The sequence below is a fragment of the Halichondria panicea genome, chromosome 12, assembly GCF_963675165.1.
Source record: "Halichondria panicea chromosome 12, odHalPani1.1, whole genome shotgun sequence".
Classification (NCBI taxonomy): domain Eukaryota; kingdom Metazoa; phylum Porifera; class Demospongiae; order Suberitida; family Halichondriidae; genus Halichondria; species Halichondria panicea.
In genome coordinates, this window is record NC_087388.1 from 1,797,401 (window position 1) to 1,813,760 (window position 16,360).

The 16,360-nt window shown below is 42.0% G+C and overlaps 4 protein-coding genes and 1 long non-coding RNA gene across 6 annotated transcripts; 3 read left to right on the forward strand and 2 right to left on the reverse strand.

Moving 5' to 3' along the window:
- The first annotated feature begins 178 nt into the window (after positions 1-178).
- LOC135344813 (uncharacterized) lies at positions 179-831 on the forward strand. The gene is made up of 2 exons (XR_010397552.1): positions 179-383; positions 507-831. It is a non-coding gene; the product is annotated as an uncharacterized LOC135344813 (long non-coding RNA).
- On the reverse strand, positions 829-3,055 carry LOC135344801 (E3 ubiquitin-protein ligase RNF166-like). The gene is made up of 6 exons (XM_064542096.1): positions 2,878-3,055; positions 2,478-2,646; positions 2,218-2,315; positions 1,865-1,979; positions 1,328-1,435; positions 829-1,007 (listed from the first exon to the last, which is right to left on the reverse strand). The coding sequence occupies exons 1-6, from the start codon at positions 2,961-2,963 to the stop codon at positions 942-944; spliced, it is 642 nt and encodes a 213-aa protein (XP_064398166.1). The 5' UTR covers positions 2,964-3,055; the 3' UTR covers positions 829-941.
- Positions 3,056-3,062: 7 nt separating this feature from the next.
- LOC135344798 (exosome complex component RRP42-like) lies at positions 3,063-5,003 on the forward strand. The gene is made up of 6 exons (XM_064542094.1): positions 3,063-3,302; positions 3,361-3,455; positions 3,615-3,780; positions 3,989-4,180; positions 4,471-4,626; positions 4,800-5,003. The coding sequence occupies exons 1-6, from the start codon at positions 3,144-3,146 to the stop codon at positions 4,905-4,907; spliced, it is 876 nt and encodes a 291-aa protein (XP_064398164.1). The 5' UTR covers positions 3,063-3,143; the 3' UTR covers positions 4,908-5,003.
- On the reverse strand, positions 4,905-7,822 carry LOC135344787 (uncharacterized). The gene is made up of 3 exons (XM_064542083.1): positions 5,388-7,822; positions 5,230-5,339; positions 4,905-5,096 (listed from the first exon to the last, which is right to left on the reverse strand). The coding sequence occupies exon 1, from the start codon at positions 7,741-7,743 to the stop codon at positions 5,686-5,688; it is 2,058 nt and encodes a 685-aa protein (XP_064398153.1). The 5' UTR covers positions 7,744-7,822; the 3' UTR covers positions 4,905-5,096; positions 5,230-5,339; positions 5,388-5,685.
- An 84-nt stretch (positions 7,823-7,906) lies between these two features.
- On the forward strand, positions 7,907-16,227 carry LOC135344785 (tetratricopeptide repeat protein 27-like). 2 transcript variants are annotated; one of them, XM_064542080.1, is made up of 18 exons: positions 7,907-8,068; positions 8,149-8,345; positions 8,633-8,834; positions 8,950-8,992; positions 9,182-9,254; positions 9,316-9,367; positions 9,540-9,804; positions 11,376-11,442; positions 12,056-12,265; positions 12,463-12,813; positions 13,037-13,135; positions 13,348-13,400; positions 13,987-14,065; positions 14,306-14,453; positions 14,649-14,779; positions 15,027-15,138; positions 15,465-15,571; positions 16,020-16,227. In XM_064542080.1, exons 1-18 carry the CDS (start codon positions 8,002-8,004, stop codon positions 16,125-16,127), a joined length of 2,364 nt encoding a protein of 787 aa, XP_064398150.1. In that variant the 5' UTR covers positions 7,907-8,001; the 3' UTR covers positions 16,128-16,227. The 2 variants fall into 2 exon arrangements, with proteins under 2 accessions (XP_064398150.1, XP_064398151.1); XM_064542081.1 differs by having other exon boundaries at positions 7,941-8,068; positions 8,193-8,345.
- The last annotated feature ends 133 nt before the right edge of the window (positions 16,228-16,360 follow it).

Consider the following 16,360-nt stretch of genomic DNA (forward strand, 5'->3'; position numbering starts at 1 on the left):
TAGTCCCGAGGCAAGGACAAGCTCATTTTCCAAAATGTGGTTTCGACACTACAGTCATGCATGCATGTGATCCAATACATTTCAATCAACTCACAGCGTAAGTCTCGTATTCAAAGCGATGTCTGAGGTTTAAGTGCTGAAGAAAGTTTTGGCTGCGTTGGTTAGAAGAGCCATAAATATTTTTGTGTGGCTTATTTATTCCGCACAATGGTACCAGCACCATTTCTTAAGACATTTAAGTACAACTATTCACAACTTTATGGCCTTCTACTCGGGGCAAGCGAAGTGAGTCCCTAGCTTACAGATAGTGTTGACATTTTGTCTGCGCAAGAGTAATTAGGAAACAATCGGGAACTTGGGCACATGCAGTTCTGGGATATGCTGTAAGTCAACTCATAAAAAAAACAAAAACGTGTAACGATGATCTAAATCAGAAGTTAAGCTATATTCTCTTCCACCCCATCCCCATGCACACACACACAAACACACATGCACTCCATGCACAGATCGTTGATACCCAGGTTGCCCACATATCTACCTCAACTGCAGTTTGCGCTGGGTTCGAGGTTCACTATACTTTTGTTTTAACCCACCTTTGTCAAAAGTTGTATCAACGGGTGAGACTGATCTCAACTCCCTCTTAGATATGATGCTTATCACCAAGACAACAAGTGCCAATTGGACACAAGAGGTTGTGGAACAGCTTTAACTAACGGTTACATAATTGTCACAATACCATGTTAGAGGACTTAATTAGATCTATAATATGAAAACTATGATAATTTTGACATAACGCTGTACACCCTTTGATTTAATTCGGTCATCTAGTTATCTTAAACTGATTCATACACAATTATAATTATATACATGTATACACAAACACAACACTTTGAACTCGTATACATTGACAATGGTGAGCCAACATCGACCAATATAGTTTTTTAATTGTATTCCAGAGAAGCTTGAACAGCTGCTTCGAAAGCTGCATCGTCGTCTTGACCGTACTCCTACAAGTATAGGGTGGAGATAGTATATATTGAGCATACGACACATACGTGATTATGCAGTGACATACATAACTGTAATTTTATGTCCTGGATATTCAAAACACTATCTAGAAGATAAGTCATAACTTGTGCAAGCTACTATCATACATGTGTGTGTATTAGCACCCAATTTCCTCGAGGCAAGGACAAACTACTTCGACACTGCATGTGTCAGTGTTTAGCAGCCATTCCATAACTTAAAGCATAAATGTGTGGTTTCGACGCTACAGTCATGCATGTGACCCAATACATTTGCAGTTCTTGAAAGGCAATCAACTCACAACGTAAGTCTCATATTCAAAGCGATGTCTGAGGTTTAAGTGCTGGAGGAAGTTTTGGCTGTGTTGGTCAGAAGAGCCCCAGGGCATAGATGCACACACAGGGCACACCTATATACAGTGTGGGGGATCAAAAAATAGGGTTTGTGTGAATGATGAACCAGTATTCGATTGTCTACACACTATAGTACAATCATGCTAGATTATGAACCCTACAGTATACAGGCTACAAAATCTGAACGTGGTTACTAATTAAGAGACAGAGAAGAATATTAACATTGTAGCTGGTGGGTGTTTTAATTTAACAATTTGGCGGATTTTACCAAAAATTGCCAATTTTCCGGTGGACACAACGTTATTGCAGCAGTAGCTACGCCCGAGATGTCAAATTAAAAACCACAAATTACGTTTAAATGGCTCATCCACCCAGTTATACGGTAGTACAGTTGATTGCGACAAGCATATAGTAGTCCTTTATTTTACATGCATGGTTTGTACTGGCATACATTGTAGCAGTCGTACTTTATACTTAGTACTCACCACTGATTCAGTAGAGTTGGCATGGTAATGGTTCACATGATCTACCAGCTCCTTGCAGTCCATGTGGCTTTGAGGACAGAGGGGACACTTGAAGGTGCTTCTGTTTTGAGGAGGGCTGTGGAAATAAACACATGTAGGCAGAGTATATGTAAATATGCATAGTTTGTCTATAATTATACTGGTAACATAGTTATAAACACATGGTGTGTTCAGACCAAACAAGAAATCATAAAGATTGGCCTGGGTATGTCACTTATCGAAATACATGCACCGTTGACATACACTGACACGGCCAATGAACCAATGCCGCTTGCTAGATCACTGAAACAACAGACAAGTGTGCGAGTGCTTACTTGACTTCTTGACTAGTGTCTGCTATGGGTCTGAACTGGAGAGTAGGCTTTCTTTTGGAGCAGTTGATAGTGTGAGCATCCAACTCTTGTAATGCCAACTATCATTGTCAGTGTGTGTGCATTTGTGTTTACATATTTTAACACAACAAACGGGTGTTAGTTACTTCATAAGACATCATGAAATGCACCAAAGTGAAGTTCCACAAAACACTAACACACAGTACCATTTGTGGTGCATGTCGGTAAACAAACTATCTCACCTGTTTATGACAGGCCTCACAGGTGGTTACCACGGTAGCTATCTCTCTCTCTAGAGCTCTGTCTGCAGTGAGGTCACACTCCAGTCTGAAGGACTGTCGACACACGGGACACTGTACAGAACCCTCCTCCGCTGATTTGGACATTCTCAGCAGACACTTGTAACAGAATCTGTTATGTAGAAATACAGAGTAAAATCGTCTGGGTATATATCCAACAACAATTATTATTATTATTAGCCACGATCACTATTGTCATTGTACACACTGCACAGGACAAAAGACTATTAGAACCTAAGCGCAATTCTGTGACCATATCAATAAAAACAGGGCTATATTAAAAGAAGCTGACGAGAACGAAATGGATAACAGAGGCAAGCTACATGTAGCTAGCTAGACCTACTTGTGAGCACATCCATTGATTGTCACCGGCTTCTTGAGAACTTCTTGACACACAGGGCACTGAAACTTTGCATCAACCTCCGCCATAAGGTTTGTTCTGCAGCTACTCAGACTCTTTAATATCCACCATCAGTATTGAAGACAATTGCATTGGCATGGGTCATCATAGGAGAAAGCTCAATAATGAGCTTGTACATTGGCGACCCTTACCAAGCCAGGTCATTTTGTGCATTGTCCATTGAGGTCTCGATTGAGGTGCAGTGCAGCATGGCTAGTTTCTTACTCTCTAAGCCCGAGATAGACTACATTGTGGACGGGGTTAACTCAAACTACAGAGCAGATGGACGAACCTGTAAGGATTATAGACATTTTAATATTCAAACTGGAGTTGTTTCCAACACAAGTGGATCTGCAAAGATTCAATTGGTAAAGGGTCAACAGAATAAAATGTTAATTTTAATTCATACACTTTCCCCCTACACAGGATCGTACAGCTGCTGTAGTGGGTGTGAAGGCTGAGCTTGGATCACCCCTCCCCATGTCACCTGGCAAAGGACGACTTGAGTTCTTCATCGATTGGTGTGTGCTTAAATAACTTCCAATCATGCATCCATGTTACATTTCGTTCTCGAATCATGGCGTATTTTTATAACATCCTCTACTGTTTTGCATCCCACATTGTATTATAATAATTTACATTCATCATTCTTTGTATAACAAGTCCGCACATTCACACAGCTCTGCTCTGGCGAGTCCCGAGTTTGAGAACAGAGAGGGGGAGGAGCTTGGTCAGCATCTGGCCAGGAGACTAGTGGAGGCCTATCACAACACATCGGCTATCGACCTCTCTCAGCTCTGTGTGATTCCCGGGCAACAGTGTTGGATACTCTACGTGGATGCTTTGGTAAGTGAACAGGTGGTGTGTATCGACTCAGCATACTATGCCTTAGAATTTTATATATAAATGCAATGCCTTTCAGTCATACTCAATCTGATCTGCATTACTATAAATATTACAACGCTAGTTGCTAGTGTGTCACATCTATATCCTGACCGCACACGCTCATACACTATCAGACCACACCCATCTGACCCCACCTCCCGTCATGCAGGTACTAGAGTGGAGTGGTGGTGTTCTGGACGCCCTCTCTATGGCTGTATGGGCTGCTCTCTCCACCACACTGATCCCTAAGCTCACTGTGACTGGAGAGGGGGAGGAGTTAGAGATTGAGGTCTCTGATAATCCTCATGACTCCACCAAGATAGATGTCTCCAAAGCACCCGTTGTTGTCACTCTCACACAGGTATAGGAGCTATATAGCTGTCAAATTGGAAACTCTATTGCGATGTTTCGAATCATTTGTAATGGAATCTGCGTGGACCACCAAGCCTCATGTCTTTATATTCTTAACACCCTTGAGGCATTTACATGTACGTAGGTACGTAGTATAGTCGCTGATGTGGTGACTGCATACTTGATACAACAAGAGTATAATCTATCAGGCGCTGATAAATGTTGTGCTAATTAATTGACCTGCAAAATTTCCCTCAAACTGAAAGTATATAATTATGAATTGTGTTTATTTGTTGACAGGTTGGCCGTGAGTATCTGGTGGATGCCAGTCAAGAGGAGGAGGCGTGTTCCTCTCTACGTGTTGCCATGGGAGTGGACAGAGAGGGTCATGTGACCAGTGCCAACAAGGAGGGCGATGGTGGGATCCCCTATCACAAGATGAACGACATTGTCACAGTAAGTACTGTACTAACAATACCGTATAACTAATAAGGGATATCACTTAACTGTGTACATCTGCCACGACTCGTGTCCTTAAAAATTAATAATTAAAGCATAGAGTTTCTTTTGCTATCATTTTCGTCTTCATTATATATAATTCAGTGCTTGTATTACACTCTCTTCTACAGTTGGGGGTTGATGTGGGCAAGCAAGTGTTCCAGCGATTGGATTCTCTAGTGCAGAAACAGCTGAGTAGTGATACTATGGACACTACCGAACAAACAATGTTTAGGTGACGCTCATTTCGACACATTATTCAATAATGACACTTACATAGTTCTGTACATTGTTTTCACGATGCTATTGAAACAAAAACAACTTCTCAACACTTATGTGAAAGTACTAAATGCACAGCAGCAGTCAATCTAGCTAATTATGATCCCGTTGCTTGTTTGGAGCCTTGTACGGTGTTAACTTGTAAAGATCTGTAAGAGTATTTAAAAACACATACAGCAAGCAAGGTGTGGTATTATGTCCACTAAGTTAATTGTGACGGTGAATCTACTCTTCTACACTCCTGCATGAGCCTATAGTATGCATGTATAATTATATACTCACCTTATCTTTACACCTCTTACAACGGCACGGCCACGTACGTAACTCAATGCAATTGAATTTAAGGCAGTTTCGATATTCACAGGCTAACTTACAGCCTGTCTGCTTCACACCTGTGTAAGAGGTAGTGGCTTAGTAGCCATTTTGATCGAATTGTTTACCTGTGCATTTTGAAGTGGTTGAAAGTGTGAAGAGAGACACCAGCAACAGCATTACAAAAATTTGTTTCTTCATGGTCGCTTTAGACGTCAGCGTACACTAATGTCTATAGCTAGCTTTCAAGCTTCTTTAATTACTCCCAAAAGTTTACTCCCAAAAGAAAACAAATCCTTTAATATACCAAACCATTGTATTGTACATTCACATTCACATTAACTTTATATGTACATGCATGTACAACACTGAAGCTTCAACTAATCAACAACACATAAAGTACAATAAAAAAGTTATAAAATGTGTCTACACATCACTATAATCTTCTAGAGGAGTGAATGGTTTCGGTGCAGTCTCAATTAGGTCTGAAGGAGCTTGTCTCGAGTTTTCTTTCTTGCTCTGATAATCGTGATAGTTTTTTAGTACGTCTCGAGCATGTTTACACGCGTAGTCACTGACACTTTGAATAAGAGTACTCGAATCAAGCATTGCCATACCGTGAGATTTCCACATCATGTAGTAGTGATAAAACGTTGCAGTGTAAAAATCGTTTATTATCACAAAGACCTGCTCTCGTTTATTCGCAAGTTTTGTCAGAAAACTACCTCTCAATGCCGATAGAGCAATTTGCGTAACTTGAAAAGACAGATTACAAAACGGAATTGTAGGTGTTTCTTGCTTGGTGTAACGAAATATCTCCCGTGCCAAAGAGATGTTGTTATCCAACAAATATATCAACTGGGCCAAGCCAAACATTCCTACTCCTTCCAGATCATCAGCTGGGTCTGATCCACTAAATCCGATAGCCGTCCAATGTGCTCCATACCGTCTGCAATTGATATTTCTACCTGTCAATCTGATATAGATAGTTTGCAAAATGCGTAGATGAAGCTTGTTTTTGTCTAGCGAACATCTAGCCATTGCTAGTACAAGTAATCGTTCGTCACGAAGTTTTTTGTCAAGTTTATTTCGACTAAACGCTCCTTCTTTTGGTATCTCTTCTTTTGCAAGCTCTCTCTCTTTTCTAAAGTTGATGCTTTGAAAGTGTGTGAGAACTTCGCTGAAGGTGACCGGTCTGACATTAGCCTGAGGCCCCGTTGCGTCAGTGCTAGTTTCTAGCTTGACTGTTGGTAGACTGTCCCATTCGTGTTTAGTGATCTCGTACCGTGTGGTTTGTGTTAACTGGAGATCTTCGACCAATTGCATCACACACTGATGAAGTTGTTTGTACGCCTCGTTTGGCTGATCAGCATTGACAGTGAAATCTGGCTTTACTCCACCCTGTTTTGGGGGCTTTGTTCCTGAATGAATGAGAATATAGGTAGCCTTTGTTCCGTTCTTCTTAAACTGCTGTGCACCAGTCATCGTTACATTGAGCACAACGCAGGGCTTTGCGAGCTGAGTTGCTTCAGCTAGTGCTTGTTTCGTGGTGCCGATAAACTCTCCACTCACTATCGGGCTATCTTCTGCTAAGAGATCAAATTTAGAGGATGTCCGTTGTGGTTGTTCTAAGAGGGTAGGAAGATCTGTTGGAAAATCCACTGCAGTTGAACGACGTTTGGCTGTTTTCATTATCATATCAACATCAGACGTAGCGGCTCTTTGCATTCTCTTCTTTGGTCGTTTTTGAAGTTGTACGTACTCGAGATAGTCGCCCCTAGCCATGCCCAGAGACATTTGCTTCTGAGAAATAAAATTGAAATCGATTCCATCTACTTCGTCAGCTCTTTTCTTCCTCGTAGTATTTGAGACCACTTTAGCAAACATGGCTGGGTTACTGTGCACAAGTTTCTCAACTAAATTCGTCTTTCCACATCCTGCATGGCCATAAATAACAACCGTTCTGTAGTTGTACAGGGCACTGTTTAGTTTGGTTTGGAACTTGTTGGATGTTTTCGGCGAAGGTGGACTAGCTTGGGCTTCTTGGATTCGCATCAGCTTAAATTTAGGTGTGCTTGGTAGGCTGGTATCCAAGGTATAATGTGGTGGGGTGAGTATCTGCAAGTTGGTGTCACTAGAAGTGCTATGCATCGGACTCGTAAGTACCAGACTGGGTACTGGATGCTTCTGCTTTGTCTTGCTTTGCTCTTTTGTTGTGCTTTCTTTTGCCAACTTAGGATTTTCTGGTGTATCCATTGGTTTAGGAGCTGATTCACTACGTTCCGCTTGCTCCTCAGAGCTTAGCTTGGTATCATTAGCTGTGTATTTCATAGTCATCTCGTCATGACCACCAGAAAATTCAAACTCAGATATTGAACTTGATCTTGATTCTTTGTTCCCTGGCTCAACAGGCACAGGACTGGTAGCTGTGATGTATGCCACCTCAGCATCGTATTCCAGACCGTCCACTTCTATTCCAGCCATTGCTTATTGTGTCAGCTACAATTAACTTAACCATAGATATATCTATGACTTAACTGTAACTGTTGTGTTTTGCTAAAGGCCTACGCCCTCTTTTTTTGCAGAATGAGCCCCTCCCCCCTCAAATGCAAAAACTTGGCTTGGGAATGCAGTGGCCGTGGCTTTCGTTTCCTGTTTAGTGGTCACATCACATACCACATCATATATATAGATTCATTGAACAAGGCTGGCCGGCTAGCCACGTGGCTGAGAATTTGCTCTATGGAGTTCCTTGAAAGCGATGTGTGGAAGTCAGTACTGAGCAGTCATGAGGAAGACCTACAGACTGGTGAGAAGCTCACTTTCAAGTTTTAAACATGTACAAATGTATTAAACTTCATATACATACTCCCCTAATTTTCTCTCCAGTTATTTCTGCCAGTATTTTGCAGTCTAATGACCCCAATCTTCAGGGGTTCCTCCTGTCTTGGGGGGCGGGGCTGCTTGATCTCTTTTGTCGGCTCAACTGGACTGGCCCACCTTTGACCTCTGACGGAGAGACAACACTTGCAGAACTCTCTAGGTTCAACAATAAAAGTTTGGACATCCTTTCGTGGGACAGTGAGGTGAGGTTGGGTCAACGTTTCGTACATACAAATGAGTATATAGCTATGTGCGCATAATAAATTGTGCATGAAGCCATACCAACAGACAGTCTGTTGGAGCGCTTAATAAGTGCCCATGGGGCGTAAGCACAAATCATTATGTTGAACAGAGAGCCGGCAACTCAAAATAGAAAATTAGCTTGATATGGTCTGATGATGATCAAGCTTGCACTGTACACTTCATTACAAATTATATTCATTGTAAATCTTTTCACGATTATACTTATTTACGCCCACTCCTTTTTCAGACTTCCTACCATCTTTCTCAATGTCCCACGCTGCTTGTCTTATCCCACCTGTTGTTGGATAAATGGGCGGAGCTAGTTGGAGGTAAGAAAGGTGAAGAAGTGTTTGCTGGCGAGAGGTGGAGGGTCAGGTGCTTGTTCATTCAGCAAAGGTTGCTGAGTCAGCGTTCGGAATCACTCTGGAAGAGAATATCGCAAAGTATTGGTGAGTAGGATGTAAAAAGACTCTATATACATTTACTCTAAACTATTGGGTTAAGCTGTTTTCCAAGGCATGTATAATGTACCAGTCCTGTAACATGCGGTAACATTATCTGCAGATGAACACATTTTACCTGAACTGGAGGGGAAGAATTTGCCAACGTGAGCTCGCTTACAATAGACACACAGCACACGTGAGCTCTTCCATGCTGTGCCCTGAGGATCACAAAATATTGCCTTGTACCAAACGCTTTAGTTTTTGAATTCAATGTACCACTAGTTCATGTATCTTACACCAGGAGTAAATTCATGTACATGTACTCCTGCTAACACTAATGATGCTTCCTGCAGGAGTGACCTGATTGAACTGTACCTGGAGCTGGGTCACATGTATCTCTACTATTCCGACTTAAACCATGCCCAGGTGTGGTAAATATACAGAGTGCTGTAATTGTGATGTGATCATAACACTATTGTTCCTTCAGGAGTTCTTCAAAAGAGCACTAGATTTATTTGGAATGGAAACAGATCTCTCGGGTAAGTTTATGTAGTGTTAGTTATTTTTAAGCGTTTTGGAGGTGCTTGACAGTTGTAAGAGCATTTTTATATGCAGGGCCCGCGTCTGAGGCCTGAAACATGTATACTTTTATATATTGTAGATCATTTGTACACCCACTGATAAACTGATTCCCTCTTACCTGTATATTAGGTTCCCTTGGCAAAAGGACTAAGTTTCAGCAAAAGGACATCGCTCAGTTGATACTTCAAGTCACCATCAGCGACAATAAAACCATTCCCACTGCCCCACCCACCAACACCCAAACTACATCCTCCCACTCCACACCCTCACAAGCCTCACTGCCCCAAGACGTAGCACTCGGTGACGATACACTGCTGGATAATATAGAGTTTGTGGACCAGCCCTCTCAGCCGCAGCTCTCTCACCTACAGCAAGCCGTTGTGTTGGGGGAATGGTGAGAGGATAGATAAATGTTAGCCAGGAATTTGCCTCCACACCCCCCTCCAAAAAAATATTGGTAGCTATGTAGTATAATGAAAGCAACGCAGGTGCTGATGCCTCGGTGGAGGTACCAAAGCTATGTAACATATAAAGCTACGTAATAACTAGCTTTTATACACACATTGATTATGATGAACGTTTTTAATTTTACCATAGATATAATTTTACGCGTGCAAAATCCAGAAGAGTGGGTAATGATCGACGATGATTGTTGTTAAAAACGATCGATGCCAAAAGTTCAAGTCTAAAATTATGGCTGCAAGTCAGCAGAGCCTTGCAGCTCTCTTCTCACTCTTGCAGCTACCAATAGCTAGTGTTCTAGTGCAGAGCTAACTACTAAGTAGAGTAGCAACACTCGGTGAACAAGTTTTGCTACGGACTCTTCTGAAAAGGCTGCAATGGCATTCCAAGTAAGCAAAACTAGGCATAACTCGAGAACGAAGCTTTATTTTGCAAATCCACAAATACAAATCCAAGAAAACATGACTAGATAATGGTTAGACACTGTTTAGGAAGTTTCTACGTGATTTAGAAGCCCAAAGGGCGTTCTGTAGAATCCCGAACGCAGTGAGGGTTCTACTAGCCCTGAGGGCTTCTAAATCACGTGGAAACTTCCTAAACAGTGTCTAAGCATTTTAGATCATAGCAACAACGCTCATACGCCTGACAACAATGGTTTGAACGCACAAACAATGGATTCTGAGCCTCCTCCTGTGCCGAACGCTTTCTTGAGTTCCCCTATTACACGGTTTCGAACTACTGAAACCCAGCCCACCCTTCCCTGCTTCCTTCCAAACCAGCCACACCTCCAGCTCTGTCTTTGCAGCAACCAGCCCCACCTCCATATCTGCTGCAGCAACCAGCCCCACCTTCCTATCTGCTCTCTGCTCTCTCTGACCTGCAAGACGAAGGTTCGTAGACTATTTGCTCTCCTCCATAGCCAGTGAGAACCTACTTACTGCTCCAGTGGCAAAGAAAGCAAGAAAATTCGCTCCCCCACAGTCAAGTAAAGAAGTAGAACAAGCAAGAAAGGAAACAATACCAAAGAAACACTCATTGACGTCAAGTATTGCTTATTATTATTATTATTATGTACGTTTATTATGATTATTATCTTATCTTGATCAAATCTTTGCTACATGATTTTCTATTGAAGTACATGATTTTCTATTGAAGTACATGATTTTCTAAATTGGATAGAACATTTCCTCTAACCAATCAGATTGCAGTATTTATGACAAACATGATCTAAAAGCCTATAGAAACTCTTACTTGCACTTCATTGATCCTTGAGCAGCTGTAGCAGTCTACACACAGACACACTACCGGCTGTATACCTCACTTGCGCATGCGCACCGAGGCATAATTATGTCTGTCAGCATTAGATGTAACACACTATATTTAGTGCATTGAAGAATACTTACCGTAAGCTCTATTTTAGTGTTGTTGCTCTTCTCTCTGATTGTACATGAACTGCTTCAATCAGACTCAACTAATGTCACCTATTTGTCTTGTGTTATGCAGTTTGCTGCGTCAGAAATCAATGGCCAGGCAAAGATTGACCAATGAAGAATTGGGAGCATACATTAGGGTACGTACAGATTATTTACTACAATCATTCCCCCAATACTTTTATCCCCCACACTTGGCGTGAGTGATAGCATCAGCCTAGCAATAAATGTTGTTGCTGTAGTGTTATCTCTTCTGTGCATGCATGCATAAACTAATAAACTGTTGTGTGTGTAATTTTCCTATTCTGTCAACTAAGCACTCCTCCACCAGGGTGTCATACAGGGGGGGAAGGGGGAATATCCCCCCTCTGGCTCCAATTTCCCCCCCCCTAAATTTGCATTCAGGTACTAGTTGTATGACTGAGTGTCCATAGCCGGCAGGGTAGTGAAATAATTATTTAAATGTTCTGGTGACTTTTCAAAGCATGCCCTACCGTATAGCGGGTATATTTCGACGGTATAAATTTTCGCGGATGTGCCTTTAGAAAGGTTTTCGCGGATTTAATTTTCGTGGAATAGCGCCTTTTTTGCAGCATGCATGCATGAAATATTAAATTCGCGGTTATAAATGTTCGCGGTTCATGCCTAATCCGCGAAAACCACGAACATTTATACCCTCGAAATATACCCTCTATACGGTATTTCCCCCTTCTACTTCAAAATCCTGTATGACACCCTGCCCCACCCCTACAGTGCGTCCTCTCCCACCCGTCCTGCTGGGTAGTTCAGTTCCGAGCCCTCTACACTCGCAGTCTGCTGGAGAAGACCCTGAGGCGTAAGGTGGAGAGGGCCATGATGCAGCTGCAGTATCTGGTGGACTATGTCGGAAAGGGGAGTGGTGCGGGTGTAGAACGTATGTTTCTGTTCTACTGTGTACCCATGCCACCAAGATGGATCTTAGAGGTGAGTGGAAGAAAATTTTTACTAAAATGGAGCATTTTTCTGTTGTGGTGTTTTATCTGTTAACTGATCCCCTCTGTAATTAAAATCCCATTACCTCATATAGTATTAGGGTACATAAGTACGTAAATGTAGTAATTGACTCAAATTTAAATTCACAAATAATTATAACCACCTCTGCACACACACACACCTCACAGCGCCAGCTGGCCCAGGTCCTGGTGTCCCTCGGCTCTCACCACAGTGCCCTGGAGATCTACGAGCGTCTCCAACTCTGGGAGGACATCATTACCTGTTACCAGGCAACCGGCAGGAAAGGACGAGCGGAGGAAATTGTCAGAGAGAAACTCCAAGAAAAGGAAACGCCCACCATGCTGTGTCTCCTTGGTGACCTAACAAATGACCCCCAGCATTACAAACGAGCGTGGGAGGTGTCTAATAATCACAGTGCACGTGCTCAGAGGGCCCTGGGGCTGTATCACCTGAGGAGAGAGGAGTATCACGAGTGCATAGAGAGTTTGCAGCTGTCATTGAAAGTCAACGCAATGCAGGTGGGTGTGACAGGCTGTATCGGTAATGTGCTTAGTCTTGGACCTGGAGCCCATTATCCACACCTAGCAATTGTATCTCCTTTGTTTCGTCTTGTGTCACTACAAAAAAGTATACAAAACGAGTATACGTGTACTTAGTGGAGCAAGCTAGTAATTATTGTGTGTACATGTATGAACTGTTTTGATTCTGTGGTACGAGTGTTGACTCTCTTGTTGTGTGTAGGATGGGCTGTGGTTCAGTCTTGGTTGTGCTGCCTCCAAGGTTGGGGACGTGGACCTCGAGGTAAAGGCTTTCCATCGAAGTGTCACTCTGGAGCCAGACGTGAGGAGAGGGTGGGGTGGGCGTGTCTCATACGTATTGGGGGCGTGTATTATAGAAGAGACAAGTTCTACACTATTCTAGTGGAACCTGTGCCTTTATAAGCGAGCACCCGTGCAATGCAGTAAGCCCTTTTACATCTCTATGTCATCATCAACCCCAAAATTCTTAAATTTACGGAAGAGACTGTACTGTAATGGCCTCAATCCTTGTAGTTTCCCGAGGCCTGGAGCAACTTGGGATCTGCTTATCTCAAGAAGAAAGAAACGTGAGTGCCCTAAATATTACTTAATGTCACCTATCATAAACGGGTACTAATTTTAGCGAATTTGTAATATCACTAAATTGAGTCTCGCTAATAATAATTTAAAAACGCATTATGGATTAAATCACTAATGAAAATGTGTTTTTAAGAGTATGCTAAGCAAGCTAGCCCTTTTTTCATCTGTATCTGACTCCATTCAACCATAAACTCATACTTGTACATCTTTTGACAAATATTTGTGTTAATGAATTTGCTACAAATCCGCCAAAATTAGTGCCCTAAAAATCTGAATTACTACCCGTCTATAATAGTAGCATTAAGGTATACCTTAGGCTTACGTAATCGGCTACATCACGCAATCGATGTTTCTTGTCTAAAGTCCATGTTTGTTAATACAAGTACTGGTGGAAGCAGAAATATCTTGTTTGGAGTAGTGTAGTGCCTTTGTAGTCGTTTGCTATTGACAAGTATAGTTTTCAATGTTTTCCCTTGTCCGGCCATGCAATAAGTTTATTCGCTTGAGTGTTTTTCCCACAATGTGCATTACTCTGCTCCAATTATTTGTGTTACAATGTTGTGTGTGTTGCAGAGTGAAGGCATATCATGTGTACAAGGAGGCGGTCAAGTACGGCTACAGCAATTGGAACATATGGGACAACTTTCTGGTGGTATGTTATGACATGTACATGTGTGTAACTTTCTTGTCTTGGACTATGGAACCAACGGTTTCTATGGAACCTTTTATAATCCAGCCTTGTATTGTTTTTAAAAGCCTTGCTATAATTATTATGTGTTCAAATTCATATGGGGTTGGCATGTGTGTACTATATACGTGTAGACTGCAGCCATAATTGTTAGGTTGTGTGGGTTTAGCTACTGTACAGAAGTTATGTTGTTGTTTTGCGCAGGTGTGTGCCGAGGTGGGTGCATTTGGAGACGCCATCAGAGCATATCATCGTCTCATGGATCTGAGGGACAAGTATGTTGACGTGGGCGTGCTCAGAGTCTTGGTGACAGCTGTCAACGACAACCTTCCGGACTTCAAGAAGCAACCAGGTAATGCCACGCCCCATTCATGTACCTGCAGGAGTTTATCCACTGCCGATTTTTGAGTATTTTCTTGACCAATTAATTTTTTCTAGTTAACTTATCTTCGCATGTGTTAGCCACACAATACACACACACACACACACACACACACACACACACACATACTTACCCCACCCCCACCCAACACACACACACATTCAGCTGATTTACTCCGAGGCAAGTTGGGGGAGCTCCTCGGTCGACTGTGTGCCAGCACCACCGTCGGGTGTGAGGTGTGGCATCTCTACGCTACCTACCACTTTGCCAGCGACGACCCACTCAACCAAGAGAAGGTGTGGTTGAATGGTGTTGGAGATGTGTGTGTGTTTGTGTTTTCTTCAAATTAAAATCATCATTGTAGTCACTGCATGGAGTTCAATTCTGATACTCTCTCACAAGTTTCTTAGTAGGATATAATAGGTACATGTATAGTTCACATCAAAGCTTGAGTATTCATACATGTATGATATGTACACAATGTGTGCTGAGCAATGGTCTTGTAGCACTAAATTGATCTTGCACATCATGTGATCACCACAGGGGCTGATAGAGATGCAGAAGGCTCAGCGAGCAGTAAGACAGGAGGCGGACTGGGACAAAGACGAACAGAAATTGGGGAGGGTGGTCCAATTCACTATTGACTATTGTCAAGGTAACAACAATGCACTATAGGCTTGTAATTAAAGTACACTCGGAATACCTCTCAACTTGATTCGTACATTCTGCATTTGGTTTTTTAAATATTGAGTTATTGTTAAATTTTGGCTCACTCTAAATTTTCTAAGGCAGTGTTCTTTTGTAACAACCACTTACTGATTGGCTGGTGTTCACTACTGTTACGGGGGTGGACTTAACAACGTGTTTACTTCACTAGCTAAATAATTAGCTAAAGTTACATTCTCACGCACGCACGCACACACTCACACACACACACACACACACACACACACACACACACACACACACACACACACACAGCTTGTCGACGTGTTAGTGCTCTAAGAGGTTCTGACCAGCGTAAGCTATCTCTCTCAAACCTCTCATCAGCTAAGCTAGTGCTTCAGTCACTGCTATCTAAGGCAAAGGTAAATGGGGTATAGCACAAATGTTTGTCTCTACCTCAATACATAAAGTGTTTTCCCTTGCAATTATGGGTGTAAGAAGACCTCATTTATAATGATCCCTCTATATGAACTGAATATTGACCTTTACTTTTGTGTCATCATGATGTGCACTACTTATGCATGTGAACTCTTGGCACCTGTTATAATAGTGGTTGACCATCAGTGGGCGGTGGTGGTTTATTCTGCAACCAAGGTCAAAATACGCAGACTTATTCATTGTATTGTCTTTGCAAAATGGCATACTACTCTGATTCGGGTTTTTTTACAGACACTGCAGCATATTTCTTACTTATCGTGCCCTCGTCATGCCTTATGCTGTACTGCTAATAACCTGTACTTGTAACTTATAATTATATCTACATGTTATAATTATACTGTAAAGGATGCAATAATAATTTTTTCTTTACAGGGATTTGGACTAACAGAGGTCACAAGTGTGCAGCTGATAATTGAACACTTAGAGAATGAACTGAAATCAGTACTCTCATCAATGACTGAGCTAGATGTGAACTCTTAAGACCATAACATTTTTGTGTGCTCTCATGTGGAATTTTTGGCATTGCCTTAAGTTGTCATTTGCTAATGTAAATAGAGAGTTGTGGGTGTTTGATTGATTGTTCTTTGGCCAAATTAAGAACACTGCCTTTTAAAAAACGGGAGTTGCTGTGGTTGGCACCGCTTATCTACAAGCACTCGTGTTAATATACAACATGTAAGGAACAGTTTCCGTGGTTATACATTGAAGTGCCC